This window comes from Siphateles boraxobius, unplaced genomic scaffold, assembly GCF_051911475.1.
Source record: "Siphateles boraxobius isolate OS27281-9 unplaced genomic scaffold, OSU_SipBor_1 26, whole genome shotgun sequence".
NCBI classification, from domain to species: domain Eukaryota; kingdom Metazoa; phylum Chordata; class Actinopteri; order Cypriniformes; family Leuciscidae; genus Siphateles; species Siphateles boraxobius.
This window is the reverse complement of record NW_027508876.1, coordinates 20,559,877-20,579,165: the sequence shown is the minus strand read 5'-3', so window position 1 is coordinate 20,579,165 and position 19,289 is coordinate 20,559,877. Positions and strand designations below refer to the sequence as shown.

Genomic DNA, 19,289 nt, shown 5'->3' with positions numbered 1-19,289 from the left:
CTTGCGCCCCTCTATTCAGGGGAAATTGAGTGAATGGGCCTGCAAAACCAACAGACATGCAGAACAATAGAGCCAAAAGACATTATTTCATGGCCGAGTGGGCCTCTTTAGAGAGAGCAGCTGACCTGTGGAGAGCTGTGTTGTTCAGGGAGGGTGTGGGTCCACGGACCCCAAAGGGTGGAGATTGCGGCACCCCCAGGTCTGGTGACAGGGCATAGCCGTCAACTCAAAGAGACCTCAACTTCCATTACTGCTGTAAACACCCAGCCTTCAGAAGAGAACAGGACTCTCTTGAGGTCTTTTGCAGGGTGACATGAACATGAAGGTGATTATTAGATGAAAAACTAGGTTCTGGGAAGGATGGAAGAACTGTCAATCCAAAAGTTAAATACTCTTTGAATAAGTTTGAGGGTGCAAATCAGAGAATAACCCACAATCTACAAAGAAAAATACAAACGTGAAAACATATTTCATTTTTATTTTTAGGTATGTAAATGACAACATAGCTATTTAACAAGTTTGTTGTAATATCAAACAAGCAGGTAATAATTGTTTTACGGAAAATATGTAAAATAAGTAACATTGCATGAGAAATGAGTATGTCAGTTAAAGTGTGCTGCTTGTTTTCATGCATGCCAGTTAGCTACATATACTTGCTTTCCTCAAGACTACAGAAAAAAAGGAAATACCAACAAACATTTAGACAGTCAAATGAAGACAAACAAAGATAAATAAAAAAACACATTACACAGTTATGTTAAATGAGCCAAAATAAATTAATCTTGCCTTAACGTAGATACGGTGAGGGACACAATGTGTAGTGTTTCTTTGAATACAGATGTTGAGTTTTTGCATTTTATTATCTGGGTTACAATTAACAACAAGTAAACTTTATACAAAATATCATTCTGTGTCCTATTAAATTAATAAAAACGTGTTTAAAACCCCAAAACGTAACGCTAATACTGCCGAATTCTTTAACATAGGGGTCTTTTTTTGCTCGGACAAACTTATCAAAATAAATAACCTGGAACTATTTTACATTGGTTCTTCTCAGTATAAAATAATAAAACATGACATTTCATTCAACATTTCATCTCATATGAGAGCAAAGCATTTGTCCAACACTTCTTTCAGTCAATTGTGCTTGTATCCATTCCTGCTGTAACTCTCAGTAGCAGCGAGCAAAACCTTATTAACATTTTTCGAGAGCGAGAAAATGGGAGGAACTACGTTTACATCATTTCCCCTTCGGATGTTATCCTGACCCGTCAATATTAATGATATGTTTAAATACATTCAGCCACCACTAAAAATACCCACATACAACAAAACGTAAAGATACTAATGACAAACCAACATTTATACAATATTTAAAAGTGCAATTTCCCCACATTTGGAGGCTGAATGCTGCTACTTTTACGGTCAACCAATTGGTATAAAGAGGACGGAACCTTTGAAAGGATGTTACATTTACTGTACAGGCCAAGAAATTAGTGGCAGTGTTATTGAAATCAGAAGTATGAGATGGAAGGTAGTCAAATCTTTAACGGAACAGAAATATAATTAGAGATTTTCTTTATATCTTTGAAATAAATAAATTAGTAAAGATTTAATAAATAGAACCTACAGGTCTAAACGAACAAATCTCACCCATGTATCTGTTCTTGGAACGTGTTGTTTATAATGCGACGTGCGCATTGATATTGGTACCAAACATAATTTCGGCTAAGAGAAGAACAATTTCATGAGCAGCAACGATGCTAGATTTAGACTTCAGTTGCAAACACAAGTCGAGTTTAGGCCTCTCCAGATGTTCGAAGTATAATTCACTTCAACAACCTTCATTTTACAACAAAAAATAAAGGAAAACAAAAAAGAAAATGATCGAGGTACCTTCCAGTAGACGTTAACTTAGCAAATTCACACTATACAATACATTCAGTGAGTGTCCTACTCGTAAAAATAATAAGCGGGGTGGAACATTTGTTACGTTTGGAGCGGAAACGATTACGTTGCAAGTGCTATCCAGTTATTCCTCAACACTGTCTCTGCTCCTCACCCTAACAAACAACCACAGTAGTGCAACACTGCCAGTGCTCCCCTATCCTTAACACCAGTCTCTAAAATCCTCTAAAAAGAGCTTTAAAACTATCTGAAAATGTCATTTATACAATTTAATCCTTCTTAAAAAAGTTCATTGAAAAGCAGCCCTTAAAATCAGCCCACTTTTTACGGCTAAAAATGGATAAAAATAACTATGTTAAAATACCGTTAGCTAAATACTGCAAATCTAGGGCTATTTGTATTTTGACTACATTTCCATACAAGTTTTTTTTTAATCCTAAGCGATACATTGTTATATCAGAAGGTGTTTAGCAAACATCATAGTGAGTGTTTCTGTTTCCTACACCAGATTGTCAGAGAGGTTAAATGCCGGTGTGATAGAGAAAAAGAGGGAGGGTTGCTGTAGTGCAGAAAGTTTAAAGGATGAGAGCTCTGGAAATGCAGGCGGTGGGGTTGGCGTTTAAGTAACGCCTGGCCTGCTCCGTCATGATCAGCTGATCCTCTGTTTTCCCAAAAACCACTGCCTCCCAATTGCTGTTGGCCTGTTGGATAAGAAAATAGGTATTTGAGATTGACCCAGTGTTGTTATTGTTAACCAAATCTATGAATTCTTTTTTTGTTAACTGAAATAAAGCTGAAATAATGTCAAATTTAAAAAAATCTAAAATGCTTTCTTGGCAACTATGTAAAATAAAATTAATTTAAGTTGAAATAGTAAATAAAAATAAATGAAAGCTATATAGAAACAAACAAAAACTAATACAAATGACAAAGGCACAAAAATGTATTACAACTTAAATTAAAAATATAAAAATAAAAGCTAATAATATGGATAAATACTACAATAGTATATAAATAATACTAAAATAACACTGGTTTGTCCACAAGGCTCAAAGGTCTCGAATTTGTGTATAATGAAGAAGAATAAAACAAAACTGTTGACCTATTGAATAAGAACATAGGTATTTGAGTTTGACCCAGTGTTGTTATTGTTTACTAAATCTATGATTTTTGTTGTTAACTGAAATTAAGATGAAATCATACAAAAATTATTAGATTAAAATTATTAATTTAAAAACGTAAAAAAATATATTTTCTTGGAAACTACCTCAAAGTTTAAGTAGTAAATTAAAGCTATATAGAAATAAATATCTATAAAAAAAACCCCACAAAAGCACATATAAAATAAAATATAAACAATCCAAAATAGTCCAAAACTGATTTGTCCAAAGGTCTCATGTTTATAACAAAAATTTCATTAAATTATAAACATTTAAACATGAATTATAAACATTATGTGTTAACTGCAACACACTCAATATAAGGAGATTAATGTCATATCAGATCCAGATTTGGTCAGGAAACAAATGAGTAAATTACCGGAGTGGGTGTTTGGTAAGGTGGGCTCCTTTGGGTCATGTTTTCTCTCTTGCCCTGTGGGCTAAGGGAACATACTAATGAAAGCGAATCCTTCAGTGATCTAGGAGAGCAACAGTTCTCCTCTCTCTCTGTCAATGGCATCATGAGCATGGCTCTGGTCAACAGGCCGTCACCGTGAGACTATGTGGAAAAAGAAGGGCGAAGATGGTGGATGAAGAGGGAAAACAAAATGATTCTAAACTCAAAACAGAAAACCGCTAATGATGCATCAGTAGAGTAGGATAATGGTCTTACCACGGCATTGTTGTTAATCTGCTGTTGAGGAAACAGCTGTACATTCAAACAGTCTTTTTCCCAGTTGTCCAACACCAGAGACTTTCTCACTTTCCTTGCAGGAGCTTCCATCTGCTGTGAACACCAAATGACAGTTTAAAAATAAAAACGAGTATTTGATATAAGAATTAACATAAGATGAAACCTTCTGAATATTTAAACTAAACCTATTGGCATGACTATGAAAACAGGTATGTAAGAAAGTGGCCAGTACCTCGTAAGATCTGTACTGAAGTTGGTTCTGCACTTGTGTGAAGATGTCAGCCCCTGTTTCCTCCTTCAGAACCTCTCTGATGTCCTCCTCAAGAAGTGCCAGAGGCTGGGGCTGAACACACCAATGTAATATATCAAAAGACAAATTAGCGACTGAAGCACTGAATAAACACATGAAGAGTCTTTATAGGTGAATCTCATGAAACCTGTCAAGCCATATTTAACCTTAAAATAAAGAATCTCATACATAATTGTATGCAAGAGAACGCAAAAGCATTGACAAATTATTTTTACTCACATCCTATATTGTTTTCTTCACTATGTCCCTCCATAGAAATAATAAGTACTAGAATTACTAAAACTAAAATTGAAATAAAATGTATAATAATTGATTCCAATGAAAACCAAAAAGTAATGTGAAAAAAGCTAAATATAATTATAATTATAAAATAAATAATACATTTAATATACAAATATTCAATTATAAAGTAAAAATAAAAAACATTTATGTAAAAATATATTTATTGTATATTTATTTATGTAATATAAATATTTATTTAATTTATGCAGATTTTATCAAAAATAAAGGTGTATTACAGTATTAGGAATCTAATGAAAGTCATCATTACAAAAAAACTGAACAGTAAAACACTCTGACACATAGTAATGAGAATTTTGGGGTAATGTGCTTAATTGTCATGAAAAATATCACAATACATATTGGCTTTTTTTATGTGTATCTTTACAGCATTTTACAGATTTACTAACAGCTTTTGCCAACGCAAACCCTCTTTTGGTGTTAATAAATTACTGTCAGGATTTACTATTGCGCGCTCACTCTAATTTCCTAGTTTAGTAAATCTGGCACTAGGACTTACCACCATTCTTAATGGGCCATGCATCTTCTCCTGGGCAGCCAAGGCATTTTTGAAAGGGGTGGGTGTTCTTGGAGTGTGGATTATAATATTCTTATGGAGTTTCGGGGTCCTAAAACTGTGAAGACAAAATACTATTAGTTATGTCTTGATTCTGAGATTGTCAGCTCGTTATTCTCAAACAACAGATGTGAAGAATAGGCCCTGACCCTGCGTTCTCCTTCTGGTGTTTTGGTGTGGTTTCTCTCTGGTTGGGTGTATTAAGGAGGCATTTCTGTCCACATACTGGAGTGGATGTAAGAGCAGGATTGTCGAGGCTCAAGGGCTCACCACCGGACACATTGAAAAACTAAATGAAAAAAAGTTTTAACTTCAAGTTTGAATGAATCCACAAATTTCTGTGCTTTAAATGTTATGAAATGTTATACATGTACCCATACCTGAGAGGGGGAGAATGGCAAGCCTTTGACAGGGGTGTTTTTAGGTGAGTTCCCACTGTTGTCTGTAAAAGAACAGCAGTTCCTTTCATCTGCAGCTGACTGATCCTCTCTCTCTCTCCTCTTCTTTCTCATCATGGAAGCTGGTAGAGAGCTGAATCTGTTGGAAAGAGCCACAGACTTGCCCTGGCTCAGTGCAGCACACTGCCTGCTCATCACTGGGACAGTTGGAGCATTTATTGAGTAGGCAAGGTTTTCTGTGCACCTCTCCTCAGTGGGGTTAGCGTGTTTTGGGGAGGAGCCTCTCTCAGAAAGATCAAAGCCGGTCACATCACTCCAGGCCAAAGGGTCCTGCAGCATCAACACGCACAAATTATTCCATTACTTTTCATTAGGTGGCGAATAAAAACTGCATTTTTGATGACATTTTACTAAACTAAAGAACTAAATGCCTACAATGCCTATTGAGTAAATGATATGTAAACAATACCGATATTAGTAAAGTTTTTAGTTTTTGTCAGAAATACAGTGAATAATTATGAAATCTATAACATATATAACCTATATTATAATAAATTTTCATAATATACGCACGCACGCACACACACACACACACTGCTGGTCAGAATTATTTGCCCCCTTGGTAAATATGATCAAAGATGGCTGTAAAAAATAAATCTGCATTGTTTATCCTTTTGATATTATTTTTTTTTTTAAATGCAAAAATCCAACCTTTTATTGAAGGAAAAGAATTGAAAGTGGGGGGGAAATCACATTATGAAATAAACATTTTTCTCCAAAACACATAGGGAACAATTATTTGATCGAATCCATGATGCCATGTATCTGAACAAGATGTCCAGGACCTCTGGCAGAAAATTAGGCCCACAGTATTAAAGATATGGTGTACTTTTTTATCCCTGTATGATCCAAACCCATATTAAGTGTTTGACTTTCAATTCTTTTACTTCAATGAAAAGTTTGATTTTGTCTAATTTTATTACTAAAATATCAAAAGGATTAACAATACAGACTTATTTTTTACAGCCATCTTTGATCATATTTACCAAGGGGGCAAATAATTATGACCAGCATTGTATATACAATTCTCTGCTTACTGAGTCAATGAGCTCCATGGTCTCTGCAAACTCTGGAATAGTCTCTAGTGTGGACAGCACAGCACTGGCCTCAGCAGCCAGGAACTTGCTAGGAGAGAGGGGTAGAGGCATCCTAGCAGGCTGGCCCTCCTCTAAATGGCACAGCTCCACCCCTCTGTCATCCACACTCTCTGTGGTGGTGACAGTATCATCCGGCAGGCTGTCTGACCAGCTGGAGTAGCTCTCTGGATTCTGTGATGGACCAAACCATTGAATTCAGTAAGGGAGTTTATGATAAGAAAAGACCAAAGGAAAACGATAAACTGCAGTGATGTGGAGAGGAGCGTTAAACTGAAAAATCAAACACACATCTGTGCCAAAAAACCTATACTAATAATATCTGAGTTTATTACTTTTTGACCATAAGCTAAAATCTCTGGTAAACATTCAAGATATTAAGGTAACGATATTATGGTAATGATAACAGTAGGTTTGCTTACTATTGACAGGGAAACTGTGAATAATTAATTAAATTTAATTAACCTACTAAATGTATTTAGAACAGAATGAACTCACAAGGAAAAACATTTAGAAAATGTAAATATATAATAATAAATGAACTGTGCCAATTTATTATATTAATATGATTTTTAAAGATAAGATTTTATAAAGATGCAGAAAATAATATAAATAATAAATAGGCGTAATAAAACAAATATATATTAAAACATGCTTAGTTTTAGTAAATAAAACCACACAGGAGGGTGTGAGGGAGGGAGGCAGTGAAAGCGGGCAAGCTTTACTAAGCACAGCTAGAAATGAAGGTATGGGGGAGTAAAATGGGAATGGAGGGATCAATGGCGCACTATTCTACGCGCACACACAAGTGTTTCTTACACGAGGGCCCGACTGTCTTCTGACTTCACTCTCAGCTGACATTAGCAACAGCTCTAGCTCCTTAATTCTTTTCTCTTTGTCTGGGTCGTCATGGCACGGCTGTGAGGAACAAGAATCAGGAGGAAGAGGCGGAAAGAGAGACTGAGACAAAGTTTACTGACAATTTCACAAGACTTTTATGAGGTCCTGAATTTCACCAAGAAAAACCACCCAGGATGCTGATGTAGTTTATCTTCAATGTACTAGATTAGATTAATGTCAATACGTTTCAATTCAAATTTGTATAACGGCATTGGTGAAATTCAGATATGGATCAGTTTAAAACACCACACCACACACATGCAGATTAAACAATTACCAACAAACATATGAGTCGGTTTTTATTTATTTATAGAAAAGACAAACAGACTTCAGAATGCAGAAAGTTCAGAGATACAGAGGAGACTGAAGCATGCCGTGAGAACTGCACCATAGGACTTACCGTCATAAAGCTAGAGATTTCGACACTTATGTTTTCCATACACTGGTCGCTTTGTGAACCATACGGATATCTGGGCGGCTGCCAATCAAAAACAATATGAAAGCTTGTATGTTTACTGAATACTTCATATCTAATATTTATTATATTAAGTATAAAAAGGGATAAACAGATCAATTCTGTCCAATCAAAAATTATTTTCATGTCATGGCCGATAACAGATAAATGGACAACAAATAAAAATTCTATACTATTTTGTCTAAATAACTGTAAAATAAAACACTTAAAACTAAAATCAGTCATTTTAAATTATCAAGTGACATCACAACATTAAAATATACAGTATGAAAATGGATATTCATTTTCATGAAATTTACATTTAACAGTGTAATGAAACTATTAAGTGTTTTAAAATATCAACATTAATTGAGCTTTAGATGACAGCAGAGGTACTCTAAATGTAAAAAAACTAGCAGGGAAAACTAGCAAGCATAATTAGTATTGACTACTAGCAATATAAATTAAAATAACTCTAATCTCACCAATATGGTATCAATATATTGTGCATCCCTAAATATAAATTATTATCTATAAAATCACTGGTAGCATGGTTTAGATAAACATTCTGGAACATCTAAAAAATAAGTATGCCACACACTTTATGATACTGATGCAAACATAGTATTCTTGTGAGTGTTATCACCTGTGATTGGTTGCTCATGATCAGTTGATTCTGGCCATGTGAATATTCCACAGCTTGGCTGGATTTGGGCCGTTTCTTCTGGCCAGAGTCACTTCTGTAGCTCTTGCTGGCCTCCTGCAAGTAACCCTCATGTTCCACCTTCCTGCGCATGGTGGAGTTCCAATGATTCTTAATGGAGTTGTCTGTCCTATAAACGTACAGTAAGATAAATGTCATTCTCTGGCCTACACAAGAACACTGGTATCCTTCAATATTCTGTATAGCTTTAGAATAAAAATAAGAGCTTTTTACCTTCCAGGCAGCAGCTTTGAGATCTCAGCCCAGCGGTTGCCCAGACGTTTATGTGCTTCATAGATAATTCGATCTTCTTCCTGGGTCCAGGAGGATTTCTTCACTTCTGGGTTGAGGTGATTGTGCCAGCGCTCTCGGCACTGTTTGCCAATGCGGCCCTGTAAGTGCTTGGCAATCACTGACCACCGTTTGGGCCCATACTTGTGAACTAACTCAATCACCTGTGGAGAGGTCAGAAACAAAGTACAGCACTAGGGTTATAAAATATCCTCTTCATTTGGAACTCCATCCATATGAATAGTTTTCCAAAATCTGTAAGAATGAACTCCAAATTTTTGAATCTTGGCCAAATAAAAACAGTAAACCCTGGTTGCTGAGCTGACGTAAAATTGGACAAACTGATATCCCCTCAATTTTTATTTTCAAGAGCTAAACTAAATTCTAAACTATAGATTGCACATTTATATCATGATATTCTGTACCTTTCAAAAGTCTGGGGTCAGGCAGATTTTATTAAAGAAATTAATGTTTTATGCAATAAATTGATCATAAGTGACAGTAAGCATTTATAATGTGACAAAAGTGCTGTTCTTTTGAACTTTGTATTCATCAAAGGATCCTGAAAGCAATTTATCAGTTTCCATAAAAACGTCTCAGGTTACGTATGTAACCCTGGTTCCCTGATAGGGAACGAGACGCTGCGTTTGAAACGCGGTGGGAACGCTCTGCGTGATTACGTCGTGAAGCACGTGTAAAATCAGTCCAATGGAAGCCCGCTACGACATAGGTGACGTCATAGACCAGGAAACTATAAAGCAACCCTGAAATCAGACCGCGATAGCTTCTGAAAAACCTGAAGCAAGTCGATCAGGGCATGCAGGAAGTATGGCAGGCAAACGCAGCGTCTCGTTCCCTGTCAGGGAACCAGGGTTACATACGTAACTGAGACGTTCCCTTTCAAGGGAACTCGAGCTGCGTTTGAGACGCGGTGGGAACCCTATACCCACTACGCCATAGTGACAAATGCCCGTTCTGTGTGAGGTCCTGCGCACACTAAGAAGCAAGCAACCTCGCCCTAGGAGTGGAGAGGTCAAGGTCATAAAACCTGACAAATGTATGCGGAGAGGACCATCCTGCCGCATTACACACGTCAAGAAGGGAAACTCCCGAAATTAAGGCCATAGAGGCCGCCATACTCCGAGTAGAATGGGCCCGCACAGCCATAGGTGAAGGCTGTCCGGCCGCTTCATAAGCCAATGAAATAGCCTCGACTATCCATTTACTCATAACCTGCTTAGATGCAGGGCATCCTCTCTTGAGTGACCCAAAACAAACAAATAGTTGCTCAGATTTACGCCACAGGGCAGCTCTGTGAACATAGGCATCTAAAGCCCGGACTGGACATAACAGGTTAAGCTGTTCCTGGTCAGGGGTATTAAAGGGTGGAGAATAAAAGGCCTGCAGCACTATTGGGCCCTCAACATTCAGTGGGACCTTAGGAATATAACCCGGCCTGGGGTAGAGAAATGCCTTCACCATACCAGGTGCAAATTCCAGACATGAAGGAGCAACCGACAAAGCATGTAAATCACCAATTCTCTTGATAGATGAGATAGCAAGGAGAAATAAAGTCTTTAGAGTGAGGAACTTTTCAGAAACTTCCTCGATGGGCTCGAAGGGAGCTAAAGCCAGACCCTCGAGTACAATGGCCAAGGCCCAAGCCAGTGCTCTAGAGTGCAGTGCAGGTCTCAACCTCAATGTACCACGGAGAAAGCGAGTAATTAAAGGGTTTCTCCGAATAGAAGTACCCCCCAGAGGGGTGTGGTAGGCAGATATAGCCGCCACGTAAACCTTTAGGGTGGAAGGAGATAACCTGGCCGAGAAACGGTCTTGCAGAAAATCAAGAACTGAACCAACAGGGCAGTTAACAGGCTCTAACTGACGTTCAACACACCACGTGGTGAAAAGTTTCCATTTTAGCGCATACAGCCTTCTCGTGGAAGGAGCTCTGTATTGAAGAATGGTTTCTACAACATCGGTCAAAAGACCGGTCTCGCTGAGCCTGGCCCCCTCAGAGGCCAGGCCCACAGTTTCCACAACTCCGGCCGAGGGTGAAATATCGTGCCCCCGGCCTGGGACAGGAGGTCCACCCTGATTGGGATCTCCAAGGGGGAGCCGTCCAGAAGAGACACCAAGTCCGAGAACCAAACTCGGGTCGGCCAATAAGGGGCTACTAGTAGCAGACGAGCCCCTTCTCGGCGAACCCTCTCCAGAACCCCCGGAAGCAAAGATATCGGGGGAAAGGCGTACAGGTGCAGCCTCGGCCACACGTGCACCATAGCATCCAGACCGAGAGGAGCTGGGTGCGTTAGAGAGAACCACATGGGACAATGGGTTGAATCTGATGATGCGAAAAGGTCTACCTGAGCACGACCGAACTTTTCCCACAGGAACTCCACCACTTCTGGGTGAAGTCTCCACTCCCCGGGCCTCAGCCCCTGTCTCGACAGAATATCTGCTCCCACATTCTGATGCCCCGGAATATATACCGCCTTGAGCGACAATAACTTCCCCTGGGCCCATAGGAGGATCTGATGGGCCAATTTGCAAAGGTGACGTGACCTCAGACCCCCCTGATGGTTGATATAGGAGACCACCGAAGTGTTGTCTGTGCGGACCAACACGTGATGGCCTCTCAGGTCTGGCAGGAAATATTTGAGTGCTCGAAATACCGCCATCAACTCCAAACGATTTATGTGCCAGGAAAATTGATGGTCCTGCCACAGACCTTGCGCCGAGCGGCCACTCATGACCGCCCCCCATCCCGTGAGGGAAGCATCCGTCGAAAGCGTGACGCGTCGACAAGGAGCCCCCAACACTGGGCCCTGGGCGAGGAACCAAGGTTTCTTCCACAAGGCCAAGGCACGAAGGCATAGCCGCGTGACCTTGATGTTGCGGAACGGATTTCCCCTCGGAGAAAACCCCTTGGTCCTGAGCCACCACTGCAGGGGTCTCATGTACAGAAGGCCAAAAGTATAACGTTGGACGCAGCTGCCATGAGACCCAACAGTCTCTGAAACTGTTTCACAGTGAGTTACTGGCCAAGTTTCACATTCTTTGCGGCTGTGAGAATCGCAGAAATACGAGCAGGAGACAGGCGTGCCTGCATTGTGGTCGAATCCCAAATTACACCTAGAAAAGTGGTCCTCTGAGCAGGGAGGAGCACACTCTTTTTGGTGTTTAGCCGCAACCCCAAACTCTTTATGTGGGACAGAACAGCATCTCGATGCTGAACTGCCACCTGCTCTGACTGAGCTAAAATCAACCAATCGTCGATGTAATTTAATACGCGGATGCCCTGGAGTCTCAACGGAGCCAGAGCTGCATCCACGCATTTTGTAAAAGTGCAGGGAGATAAACCTACCCCTAACAGGTCTGGGCTGCGAGCGCCACTCAGGAACCGTAGATTGAGGAGGTGCCCGAGCGGCGACGCTCTGTTTTTGTTGAACTCTGTGAGCGGAGCTGGTAGACGGACGAGGCTGCTCAGACTTTATACTACGAGCAGCCTCGGGGACAATAGACCGGCGAAGAAGAAACCTCTGAAACGCAGCCGCTTGTTTCTTATTTTCTTGAAACCTATCGACGACACAATTTATAGCGTCGCCGAACAGACTTGTAGGTGACAGCGGTGCGTCCAGAAGAACAGATCTATCTTTATCCTTTATTTCTGATAAATTTAACCATAAATGGCGTTCCGTGGCTCAGAGAGATAAATCTGTCGTGCGACGCAATTCTCGAATTGCGTCAGCACTAACTTCCTCACTATCGTCTATGTCCTTCAGCAGGTCAGCCTGGTACGCTTGGAGAATCGACGTAGTGTGCAAACATGCTGCGGCCTGACCTGCTGCCGAATACGCTTTACCCACCAACAAAGATGTATTTTTTAATGGTTTGGTGGGTAACGTCGGGGCTTTCAGAGAAGAAGAAGACTCAGGGGAGAGATAGCTCGCTAGTGTGTCTTCAGCACGAGGCATAGTCAAATAACCATAATGATCAATCCCTTGAACTTTATTTTAATTCTTAGTTTGTGGGTTATGCACTCTGAAAGACGCCGGTTTAATCCACGATCTCGACACCTCGGTGTGGAGATCGGGAAAAAACGGGAGTTCCCGACGAGGAGGTTGTGATCTAGATGGTAAATAACGTTCATCTAAAAGACTCTTTCTAGATTCAACATCGAAATCATCGGCTGGCCACTCAATATTTAATTTAGTAACAGCACGAGATAAAACCTCCATAAGCTCCTCATCAGCAGGGGTATGAGCTGGCGAACACTCAATATCCCCCATACTACCGACATCCAGATCCTCAGAACTGGATAGCCGTAATATTGGTGCCTCAGCCTGGGAAGGAGAAGCCGCAGAGCGGGCTCCTTCCTGGGCAAAGACACCGAATCCAGCAGGTAAGGGCTGGGAAAGGGCGGGGCCCGTCTCAAACCCCGCTACTAGATCCATCTGCGAACCCCAAGATGAAAGTCGACGCTGTGCCTCGGCAGCAGCGGGACCCGCACCTCGGGGAGCGCGAACCGAACCGTCCTCCTCAAAGAACGCCCGGCGAGAGCGGAGAGTTTTCATAGACAAACTCAAGCAATGCTCACAGTCAGCCCCCTCGAGGACTGACTGGGCATGCTCCACTCCCAAACAAGCAATACACATACGATGTGTGTCCCCACCCGTGATATAACGAGGGCAGGGCACAACACAAGGTTTATAACTTTGCTTGCTCGCCATAGTGATATATATATATATATATATATATATATATATATATATATAAGGGGCTTGACAGACAACAATAAATAGACAAGGACAGATATACAGAGAGCGCTTGCTGAAGGTGCAGAAGCTATCGCGGTCTGATTTCAGGGTTGCTTTATAGTTTCCTGGTCTATGACGTCACCTATGTCGTAGCGGGCTTCCATTGGACTGATTTTACACGTGCTTCACGACGTAATCACGCAGAGCGTTCCCACCGCGTCTCAAACGCAGCTCGAGTTCCTTTGAAAGGGAACAACTGTTTTCAACATTTGATTTTTTTTTTTTTTAAGTGCTGAAAATTCAGCTTTGGAATAACAGGAATAAATTGCATTTTAAAATATACTTAAATGATATTTTAAATTGTAATAACATTTCACAATATTACTGCTTTTACTGTATTTTTTATTAAATACATATATCCTTTATGAGCATAAGAGAATTTCAAATCATTAATAAAATCGGAATAACCCCAAAACTTTGGATAGTAGTGTATGTACAACTTATGTTTTACATTACAATTATGTAATGAACAGGGCAGAAAGAAACCTCTCGCATTTATAACAGCATCAGTTCTTCTTGAATTTTGTCAAAAACAAAAGCTTTCGGTTCTATGGGTGGTAGAGGAGGACAATGACTTTTGCATTCTAAAACAGAATCAAAACTAAGAGATCACACCCCTCCTAATCCCACATCTATCGCCATTTATCCATCCATCTCTGTCTTGCTCTGAGGACACAGAACACCCAGCTCGTCTTACCCTCTGATCCTCCTCTTTTGTCCAGGGTCCTTTCACCAGCTCCGGGTTGAGCACCTTTTGCCAACGGTGCTGACATTGACCATCTGTCCTTGTCTACCAAAGTGCAACAAAATCCCACATCAACACCTGCAGCTAGTACACATACACCTATAATAACATCTTTACTAACACAAAGACCTGTCACTAATAATACAACATAAATTGAACAATAGTTCTGCTGTAATTCTATCTAGTCTTTTCATTTGCAACAGTATTTTCAGTCTAAAATTAGAACTTTAGATACGTGGCACACCTTTTGCCTAATTTGTGTAAAATAGATTTGTTTTAATGGTACACTATGTAACTTTTAGCGGTCTAGAAGAAGAAGACTGTAGCTGGAGCTACTTTCTCTCTGTTCATGTATATGACGAGTTACACAGGTACTGGGCTACTCCGCAGCGGTTGGCGCTCAGTCTAAAATAATCTGAATATAAACACTTATGATATGCATACTGAAGTTTTGGAAGATAGATTCATGATGTATTCACTTATTATATGCATTTTTTTAAACAAAAAAATTTACACAGTGTTCCTTTATATGTTTTATATTTTATTGTAATTTAAAATATTTCAGAAGACACTTCTGAAATTCGTTCTTCCATAGAAAGATAATAAATATGTGAAAAAGTGAGTAATTCAGTTTACAACTAGACCAGTTTTTAACATTCCAACCACGGGTACACAATTTTAAAAACATTTTCAAAGTCATGATTTAGCATCTGATTCAGTGAGTTACTTACTGGGAAATAATTGGCAATTAATTTCCAAGCATCGGCTCCGTGTTGCTCAACAAGCTTCTTTAGCTTCTCATCCTGTTTGTGAAACAGACATCATGAGGTTTTCCATCTTAGAAACAACTAGCCCGCTGTGACAGCAGCACTAAGAGCACTGTAGCAACTCCCACCCATTCCTGTTTCATCATTGAAACTCAAGGAGTAAGTATGATCTCATTTGAACTTAAAATAGCACATGTGGAATTGGTTGGAAATTAGAATTCATGTATTAAGTACCTCATCCCTGGACCATTTAATTTTGCACAGGGTCTTTTTAGAATTCTTGGAGTCCCTGCTGTCAGGATCTGTAGAATGACGTTCATCATCCTCATCTTCACTGCAGCCATTAAACACAAACAGAAACACACATAGTCAAACACTATTAAAAGAAAAATATATATTCTGACACAAACCATTGAACAGACAAGCTTGATCAATCATCTGTACAAAATGCAAACAGTTTAGAAAAGCTGCTAGCTTGTTAAACAGGACATGCCTGAGTATAATTAGTCTGCAAGCAAGCAAAACAAGCTGCAAAATGAATTCCAGAAGAATTCAAAATATTCAAGTTCATTGGTTTTTGCATTCATACATAAATGTAAAGATTTAAAGAATATTTAAAGAATGTAAAGAATATTTTTTCCAGTATCCTAAAGTCTAAAATACATTAAAAAATAAATAAATAAATAAATAAGAAGTTATTTTCACACAAGTAACTCAAAGTGACAGTTCAGACTTCAGTCTGTAGCCTTGTTGCCTGGTAACATTTCACCAATGCAGTGAGGTAGAGAGTTTTTAATCAACACCATGTACTGGGTAGTTAAGTCTCCCTGGGATACCAGAGCACAAACTTAATGGAAAACCATTTATCCAATGCTATAGGTGACTACCAACATACACGAAGCTCAAGCCTTTGTTGTAAAGCTAAAAGATATTCCAGAAGAACAAGGAAAGAAGTTTGATCATTAAAGAAATATGCAACAGCTCATTACAACCAGAATACCTTGCTGCAAAGTCTAAAGTTGTGAGGAAATGTGTTTAGGCTGAAGACCAACTTTGACTAAAGTGGTACAAATATGGAAGTTCACAATCCTTCTTGCTGCCAGTCTGCCTGTTTATCATTGAAACATTGGCTCACTGTATTACATGCCAACAGATGAAAGAAGTGTTTCATTTAAGAAACATGATTTAGTATGATCTCCACCCTCAAGGAAGGGGTGAGGTGATAATAAACAAGCCCATTTTACTTCAGAGGTGATTTGCTTACATCATTCAGTCAGGAGGAGGACCGAACTGACCAAATCTGTACAAACGACAAATCCACTCAGTCAGATTAAGGTCTTCAGCTGGTCTTCTTTTTTAAATGACATTCAGATATCTTCCATTCATGTCTGACACAGAAATGTACACACTTTCCATTGACATAATGATTTTTATACAGTACAAACCGTATATTCTCTCCCCTTACACTAACCCTCCGCTTAAACCTATCCATCACAGAATACTTTCTGCTTTTTTACATTATCAAAAAAGTATGATTTATAAGCTGTTTTCCTCATGGGGAAACGTACATGAATTTCGGATATTGCCATCTTTGTGGGGACATTTTGTCCACATAATGTAGGGTTCACCAGGACACGCACACACACACACACACACACACACACACATCAACATTCATCCATAAATAATATCATGGTTATGTTTGTTTAGGCACAGCAAGCTGTGTCACCATTCTTCATCATCGTTTGGAAAATCTGACTCATATAGTTTTATAAACCAAACTAGATGTGAATAAGTGTGCAAAGCATTACACACAAGATGAATATTCTTACTCCTTTATTATTCTAATAAACATTAATATAGAGTTTCATATTTATTGTGTATCTCTATTAACACAAATCCATTTTTTTTAGCTAATCAACTTAATATAAGTTGTTGTATATTCATTTCAAGTTACTGTAACAAAACAAATTCATCCTAAATCCCTCTAAATCATGGCAAATTATAAACTTATAATACCTTTTCAGATTTATGTAAATGTAAAAAGATCTCAAACATATGCAAATGTTTACAAAGAGTAAGATACAACTGATTAAATATTCTGCTTTAGTAATTTGATTTTTCTACATACATGTTATGTTAGTAATCTGTAGTTATTATGTAATGCCCTATTAAGGCATCAGTACCCAACTGTTTCATCTAATACCATATAATCCTCTGAAGCTGGAACACTTGCACCTTCCCCCATTTCTGTTTTGTGACCACTCTTACTTGTAGATTAATTTAAAATACATTTAAAGTAAATTCAATTTAAATTACAATTTTACAATTTAATTACAATTTACAATTTAAAATAGATTTTATTTACTTGTGGCCAGTTTCGTTTAATTTTTGGACTAAGATTACTTCAGAAATGATAAACTAGCCGGTTAGCATGCTAGTTTACTCCGGCTGTACTGTTCAGTTCAATAGAGAATGATGATCTAAGACAGGCTAACCGCTAGCATTCAGGCTAACACAATGAACTTATTTTAGACATTTGAAACTGTTTGACAAATGACATTTGGCATGAGGAAACATTATGGAAGAACTAGCAATAAGAAATATGTTTTTAAAACACGAGTTAGTATTTAACTCATGATCAACCTCGTTGATCAGCAGGTGCAACGTGATGCGTCATAGGGACCTGTCATTTCATGTTAAATATCATAATTTAATAACGTTTTAGATTATATTGTGGAATTAAATTCTTAATTTTGTTATTTTGAGCTTTAATGTTGCCATAGCGATTTCTGTTGCGTCACAAATATCTTAAAAACTCCAGATAAGTTAGATATAACGTTATACTATACATTATATACAATCTCCCGATGTTTTAAGCTGAGAATCAACATAAGATCACAATTATTATTCTCAATTAATTAAAAGATTGATTTCGCTTTTTATATTTTGATTTAGTTTGCAAAGCACTGAATAACATCCATCATCTCACCTGCGAGACTTCATATTTGGCATGTCAACTGTGATCAAGTCCAGTTCTTTTCAAAAGAAAATGTCTTTAAAACATCCAATGTTGCAATTCTTCTTGAAATCAAAACACACAGATGTATTTTATCCAACCATGCCACTGTCACACATGGGTATATTTTCCGCAAAAAGCTTCAGATCCGTACAGTCACATCCCCGAGAGCCCTAATGCATAAATATGAAATAATGAAAAATGCCCTTCCAAAATTCTTATTATTAAATAATAAAAGTAAAAAAATAGAAAACTTCTAGCTTAGTGCGATCTCAAAATGGTAAAGGAAGAAAATCCATAGATATAACTCTGTGTTAGTCTTGCCCGCATTGAACACACACCCCTCTGTACTGTCACTCGGTACTGTTTCTCAGCGCGTGTGTTTTTTTCCACTCTTTCTCTTTCATTTTTTGTCCATCCCGCCGAATCTCGCGCCCGTCCTTCTTCCGGAAACGGGTTTGAATCTGCGCACGCGGCCTCACCGCTGATTGGTGGAAAGCAGCAGGCGGAGCAGCGCGCTCTTGTTGTTGAACACCAACTGGACTGTGACACTCGCTGACGCCCTTTTTATTTGCATGTAGCTAGATTACTTAGTTTTACTTATTACTTAGTATGTTTACTGCTGTTAACTTTTTATATTTATATAAACCAATTTAAGATATTGTAGCGCGTTATTGGCAGGGTTTGAATTTTAGAATGTAAGTTACAAAGTACTGCAAAATAAAACTGATCTCATTGAGTACGTCACAGAGTTTTCTTATTATAAGCTCATGCTGCCCTCTTGCGGATATTTTGTGATTTAATTTTGCCTTTGGAGGATTCAAATATTTGAATAAATATCTGCTTTGTTTGGCATAAAAATATTAGTTTGTTAAAAAAATACTATAAACAGGTTTACGAAAAACAAACATATAAGGGACTTAGCATGTAACAAATATTATTAAACGTTTAATTGCCATGGCAAGTTACATGTTTTTTCTATTTTAGTTATGATAAATTCTATTATTTTACATAATATAATACAATATGATGTAATAGGACTTTTCAGCAAAAGTAAAACAAATATGAAACAAAATCATTCAAAAATGTAAAAGGCAAGATACAAAAATA

At 38.5% G+C, this 19,289-nt stretch overlaps 1 protein-coding gene across 3 annotated transcripts; it reads right to left on the bottom strand.

Annotated features, from left to right (window-relative positions):
- Nucleotides 1-458: 458 nt before the first annotated feature.
- Nucleotides 459-18,549, bottom strand: mybl1 (v-myb avian myeloblastosis viral oncogene homolog-like 1). Of its 3 annotated transcripts, none has more exons than XM_077244751.1 (16): nt 18,153-18,305; nt 15,395-15,494; nt 15,125-15,196; nt 14,346-14,438; nt 8,772-8,992; nt 8,481-8,667; nt 7,781-7,858; nt 7,300-7,398; nt 6,424-6,654; nt 5,309-5,656; nt 5,078-5,217; nt 4,872-4,986; nt 3,995-4,105; nt 3,742-3,855; nt 3,448-3,627; nt 459-2,609 (listed from the first exon to the last, which is right to left on the bottom strand). In XM_077244751.1, the coding sequence occupies exons 1-16, from the start codon at nt 18,173-18,175 to the stop codon at nt 2,484-2,486; spliced, it is 2,238 nt and encodes a 745-aa protein (XP_077100866.1). In that variant the 5' UTR covers nt 18,176-18,305; the 3' UTR covers nt 459-2,483. The 3 variants fall into 3 exon arrangements, with proteins under 3 accessions (XP_077100866.1, XP_077100868.1, XP_077100867.1); XM_077244752.1 differs by having other exon boundaries at nt 2,333-2,609; nt 3,742-3,852; XM_077244753.1 differs by lacking the exon at nt 7,300-7,398 and having other exon boundaries at nt 18,153-18,549.
- Nucleotides 18,550-19,289: the final 740 nt, after the last annotated feature.

Coding starts and splice junctions, on each gene's coding strand:
- mybl1 (XM_077244751.1), bottom strand. CDS start 18,175: ATGCCAAATATGAAGTCTCGCAG. Junction 15,495..18,152: donor CCAAATATGAAGTCTCGCAG/GTGAGATGATGG, acceptor TAATGGCTGCAG/TGAAGATGAGGATGATGAAC. Junction 5,218..5,308: donor TGCCATTCTCCCCCTCTCAG/GTATGGGTACAT, acceptor TTTTTCATTTAG/TTTTTCAATGTGTCCGGTGG.